Here is a 5,903-nt window from a genome sequence, read left to right as displayed (position 1 = left end):
GAGTGACAGATTGGGCAAAGGCTCTTTACGTGATTAAATATTTGATTGGCTTTGTAGTGAAAATGGTAATTTTGACTCACTTCCCAGTTGGTGTACATTGCTGTTGATCTTGACTGACAATAGCAATCTTCATTCCCCCTTTTCCTAATTCTGCTTAGGTAATCATCATGTTGCTGATAGAGATGTTGTATTTCATTAGAGCCCTTGATGGATTAATCACAAGTTAATAATATCCAATTGCTTAATATGTTGGAACACATCCAACTCGCTGCAGCGGGACGGATACTTTTTGAATCTAATGTTGGCCTCTTATATCCCCACAGCACATTTGATCTAACATGATTTGCACATTAGAAAAACTTCCTAAATGGCCACACATCCTAAAATCGATATTGAACAAATACACTTGACCTAAAACTTGCTATTTAAAACTTACATGTGTGTGTGTGCACGCGCACTTTTCGTTGGGTACCAATCTATTGAATCTCTTCGAGAAGGTAGAACCTCATGATCTAAAGGATTGTAGAATAGTAGATAGCTATTGAGTAAAGGACTTGGAGATTAGATTGTAGAATACGGTAATATAGGCTCTCCTTAGATAAGACTTCAGAGTTTTAGAAATAGTAAAATGTTGAGTATATGATGTGATATAAATACGTATTGGATATGATATTTTCTTGATAGAAAATAGATTATTTAATATAATATTTGAAATCAAAATACGTATTTGAGAATCAAAGTTTCTAAAAGTGTGTGTAAATAGAACCATGATATTTATGAGGCTGGGGAGTATCTTGAGGAAAGTTAGGATATATAATCTTCGATACTTCAGATAAACTTGAACTAAATAGTATTATGAATAGACACCTAAATCATTGTAAGATGTTACGCAGTAGAATGTATGTGTGTGTATATGCATGTGGTGAGAAATGAGTATGTGTTAAAGATGATGTTGGATGAAAATGCAGTGCACATTGAGAGGGATTAGTGAAAGCCCCTTTCGTTTTCAAAATCTGAAAACTGCACTTAATGTGGGAAAAGGGTAGGAGAGTTGGGGAGGGGGGGTGGGGGGGTTCCCCAATAGTAGAGGGTTGGGTTGGGTTGGGTGGCTTTCTTGTTCCATTTTAGGACAAGTTCAAGGCATGCCATGGCTGCTCTCTATCCTCTGCCTCACATTTCTAAGCTCTCCTTGCGACAACACTGAAAAGGGTGATAGGATCACATATACGTATTTGTTTATATTTGTATATAATTATGATGCACCAAATTTTGTCTAATTCTTAGCTACTGTTGTTGTTGTGGTGCATGTACTTGTTTTGTAATAATACACTCCAGTGCAACTAATGGTTTGGAAGCCATTGTCTTTTCTTTTCTTTTTTCTTTTTCCTTTTTTTTTTATAATAGCATGGGAATTCGCAGCCCCTACCCGAAAGTGCGCACCGGATAAACTCCGGCCAAACCTAATACCCTGCAAATCGACTGGAAAGTAACACTAGACGAACTATGTGTGGTAGGTGACTGCGAAAGAATATTCTTTGCTTGAAAAGAGATAATATTCTTGTTAGATGTTGTAATGTTTTTTGTGATTGTGAGTTAATGTTTTTATTTGGATAAAGAATATAGATTTTAGATTTGGGTTACGGGCAACGAGGCACAATCGACTTATAGCTGGACAAGGGTGACAACTGCTTAGGATTTATAACTAAAAAAAACTATATTTTAGAATATTAGTATATTATTATTATATTTTATTTTTAGTTTATTTTTTTTTTTCATAATTATCTAATTTTAAAATTAAATTTTAAATTTTAATCATATATTTTTCTTATTTCTTCTTTTTAATTATGTTACACTCTATCTTTTTAAATTCAACCGATCCTACACTTCCTCCCTTGGTGCCTTGTCGCCTACATACTCACCCACCTAGACCATCGTCCACATTTCATCTTTTTCTTTTAAATCGATACCATAAAATCGTTGTCTTCAATTTCTTATTCAGTCGACACCAATGTTGTGATATTATTTTTAAAATACATTTTTATAGGATCTACAATTTATTTTTGTTCATGGCTTCGAAAAAATTCGAAATGACCCTGTTAAGAGGAATAGTATGTCAGAATGAACAATTGTTAAATCCAGTAAAATCAGCACGATGCTTATCCTAATTAAAACTATTTTTATTTATTATGCTACGTTTAATCTTGTGTTTAAGTATTAGTATAGTATGTATTTTTATCATGTGCTAATTAGGGAATGTTATTTTGGGTATATTATTCGCATGCAATGAAATTATTATGTAAAAAATATATTTTATGCCTATTTTTAACTATTCAAAAAATGGTCTAGAATATTTAGAATATAACATATTATATAGACGTATTTATAAATATGTTTTATCGTTACTTGTAGACTTTGTCGTTACTTTTTGTATAAGAAGCACTATAAAAATATATTTTGAATATATTATTGATATTTTATTGTTATTATGGTTACATATCATAAAGGTGTCATTGAGTTTGTTTGATTAATTTTAAATAAAGTGTTTGTTTGAATTTATATTTAAATATATCTTCTCATAATACTTTATAAAAAATATATATATATATATTGAAAATCAATTTGAAAAATTTAAGAATAAATAAATAAATGGAGATCATTATTAAATTTGGTGAATTTAAGGTCCAACCTATGCAATTAATTTCCCTACAATAATATAGGCTTTGCTTTCAGTTAAACATTCAATACTTATACCGTCCTCAATTTTTAAATGAAAATGCTTCCTTATTCGCAATTATTCAATTAATTTATATATTCTAATTGCATACATTTTGTTATTTTATGTCTTTAAAATATATCGCATCATGTTACTTCATTCTATTATTTTTATTTATTTAATTTTAAATTATATATATTCATTTATTTTTATTTTTTGAATTTTTAATCATTTGGTAAAATGCCACTACTGTGTCGTCTCGCCACAGAGGATAAGTCGCAAAGACGGAACTGGGCCGGTGCAGTAACAAAAAGCGACTTTAAAACAAAATCGCTAACAGCCAACAGCGACTTTGCATGTAATTGTATCGGGAGAAGTTCCCCGCCATAGTACCTGAGCCAAGAGTAACTTCTCTAAGCAGACCCCTCCTCGGACTCCAACTCCAAACAAATCAAAACCGTCTATTTCAAGGGGCCCACTTCATCAACGGCACAAATTCATCTGCCCCAAGCCAGCCGGGACCCACTCCCACAAACGCATTCATTACACACCAGCAAGCAGAACGTCATCCTGAGATTTTAACCCACAGACAATTAAACCCAATACTTACATATACATACATACATAAATATATATATATATATAGAGAGAGAGAGAGAGAGAGAGGAAAGGACACAGTTTTCATTACCCATGAAGCTGATGAAGATAAGGACGTAATCTGCTTCATTGATTACCGAATAAATGTATACATACATTACATATATCTATATATATAAATAATTTATTTTTATGTATTTTATTTTTATTTTTGGAGGGTTCTTTATAAAGCAGGCATCACCAACACCGCTTTCTCATCTTCATCTTCTTCTTCCTCATTTTCTGTAATTTATTGCTGTTGCAGATTAGGGTTTTCTTCAATACCTCAGGCAGCCATGAGTAAAGGAAGGATCTTGCACATAGTTTTCGGAGTTTTTGGTGTGTATACTTTTAATTAATTAATTAATCAATTCTACAGCTTCTTCTTCTTCTCCTTCTTCTTCTTCTTCTTCATCAATCAATTCTTCATTTTTCTGCAGGCAATGCTACTGGTCTGTTCCTCTTCCTCTCTCCAGCGTAAGCTCTTCAAACCCTTAATTATAATTCCTAGAGAGAGAGAGTGTGTGTGTGTGTGTGTGAGGAGAGAGAAACTAACATCTTTTTGGATAATAGGGTGACATTCAAGAGAATCCTCAGCAAAAAATCGACTGAGCAATTCTCAGGGATACCCTACGTGATGACTTTGCTCAACTGCCTCCTCTCCACCTGGTAGAAAAAAAAATCATGAATAAAAATCGAATCTTTAATTTTAAGTTACTTTAATGGCGACATATATGTATATGTATGTATAGGTATGGTCTGCCATTCATATCGCCAAACAACTACCTGGTTTCGATTATCAATGGAATAGGGTCTGGGATCGAAGCAGTTTATGTAATGATATTTCTGATTTACGCCCCGAAGAAGGAGAAGGCGAAGATCTTCGCCCTTCTGGTTCTGATCCTCACCATATTCAGCGCCATAGCTTTGATCTCAATGCTCGTCTTCCATGGCAGCCCTAAGAAGAAGCAGTCCATTTGTGGCTACGCCGCCATGATCTTCTCCATTTTGATGTACGCCTCTCCTCTCTCCATCATGGTAAGAAATATTTAAGAAGAATCAATCGATTTCGGATTATCGAAAGAATCGAAATTTGTCAAAAAAATTGAAATCTGAGTTGCAGAGAATGGTGATAAAGACGAAGAGTGTGGAGTACATGCCATTTCTGCTGTCACTGTTCGTGTTCCTCTGTGGAACTTCTTGGTTCATCTATGGCCTCATTGGCATGGACAAGTTCCTCTACGTACGACGTCGTTTTAGTCTCTTTCTTACCCCTTTTTCTCACTCTAGATTTGACTGTGAATTAATTTATTGATAACTGATTCTCAGATCAACAATGGATTCGGGTGTTTTCTGGGGATGATGCAGCTCATTCTCTACGCAATTTACTGCAAGAAAGATGGCGATGATTTTAAGAAAAAAGGTGTGGAGGTAGAAGACGACGACGTTAATGGCGATGGAGATGGGTCTGCAACCGCCATGGAAATGGGCACTGCAACTAAGCCCATTCACAGTAACATAAAGTAGATTGGCTTTTTTTATTTTTATTTTTATTTTTATTTTTTTAATGGAAATTTTCTACTGTTGATTCTTGCTATTGCAATTTGCAAGTGTAAATTAAATTATCAGGGCCCATCTTTTACAGTTTCCTTAAATAATTCTGATGATGGGCCTTAGGCCCAAATTATTGCTTTTCTTAGCACCCAACTTGTGGAAGTAAATCCGATCCGATTCCGCCCCGTTTGATTTTAAGTTAAATAGATAATCGTTATGTTGTAGTAGATTGGATCGGATCGAATCGGCTAGGCCCGGATCAATTATATTCGAAGTTGTCTCGATAGGCTTTTGGCCCGCTATTGTGGTGGGCCAATGGCTATGTTATATTTTTTCATTTTCGATCGAAATTTTTGAAATTTTTATTTTTATTTTTAAATAAATAAGATATTTTTATAAAAAAATAAATATTTAATTTAATATTTTTTTTAAATGACGAATAATATCAAAAAATTGAAAAATATTAAATATACCCAAACTGCATGTGATTGGATATTTATATATGTGTGTAAACATATATTCGCAATGAATTGTGATTATTATGTAATAAATATATACTTTCAAGTTGTGTCACGCCTAACAAATATATATATATATATATATATTCATAAATGGTTTTAGAAGACGTTTTCAACAACTATTAATTAAATATAAGAATATATTTATATATTTTTTATTTAAATAATTAAAATGATAAATAATACTCCCTCTGTCCCACATAATTTGTCCCTATTTTCTATTTTCGTCCGTCCCACATAACTTGTCCTTTCTATTTTTTGAAAATATAATTATGTATTTAATCGCATTTTAAATTTTAAATTTTATAATTTTCTTAATTTTAATTAAACTATTTACTTATCTTAATCTTAATCTATAATTATTTTTATTAATACACATTTTAATTACTTACTAATTATATTTTACATAAATTCTCGTGTCTACAGTAATACACCTATATTACATGGGACGGAGGGAGTATCACATACAAGACTAAATATAT

The 5,903-nt window shown here is 32.5% G+C and overlaps 1 protein-coding gene across 1 annotated transcript; it reads left to right on the top strand.

Annotated features, from left to right (window-relative positions):
* Positions 1 to 3,504: 3,504 nt before the first annotated feature.
* Positions 3,505 to 4,876, top strand: LOC127257204 (bidirectional sugar transporter SWEET1-like). The gene is made up of 6 exons (XM_051283584.1): positions 3,505 to 3,688; positions 3,790 to 3,826; positions 3,923 to 4,018; positions 4,102 to 4,387; positions 4,473 to 4,592; positions 4,679 to 4,876. The coding sequence occupies exons 1-6, from the start codon at positions 3,646 to 3,648 to the stop codon at positions 4,874 to 4,876; spliced, it is 780 nt and encodes a 259-aa protein (XP_051139541.1). The 5' UTR covers positions 3,505 to 3,645.
* The last annotated feature ends 1,027 nt before the right edge of the window (positions 4,877 to 5,903 follow it).

The sequence above is a fragment of the Andrographis paniculata genome, unplaced genomic scaffold, assembly GCF_009805555.1.
Source record: "Andrographis paniculata isolate CXL003 unplaced genomic scaffold, ASM980555v1 Contig57END, whole genome shotgun sequence".
NCBI lineage: Eukaryota > Viridiplantae > Streptophyta > Magnoliopsida > Lamiales > Acanthaceae > Andrographis > Andrographis paniculata.
Note: the sequence above shows the minus strand (reverse complement) of the source record. Positions and strands in the feature narration are given on the sequence as shown.

What these genes read in the sequence shown, in the direction of transcription:
- LOC127257204 (XM_051283584.1), top strand. Translation starts at nt 3,646, where the DNA reads ATGAGTAAAGGAAGGATCTTGCACATAGTTTTCGGAGTTTTTG. An exon ending in AACTGCCTCCTCTCCACCTG is followed by an intron (nt 4,019 to 4,101) that starts GTAGAAAAAAAA and finishes ATGTATGTATAG; the next exon opens with GTATGGTCTGCCATTCATAT. An exon ending in GCATGGACAAGTTCCTCTAC is followed by an intron (nt 4,593 to 4,678) that starts GTACGACGTCGT and finishes ACTGATTCTCAG; the next exon opens with ATCAACAATGGATTCGGGTG.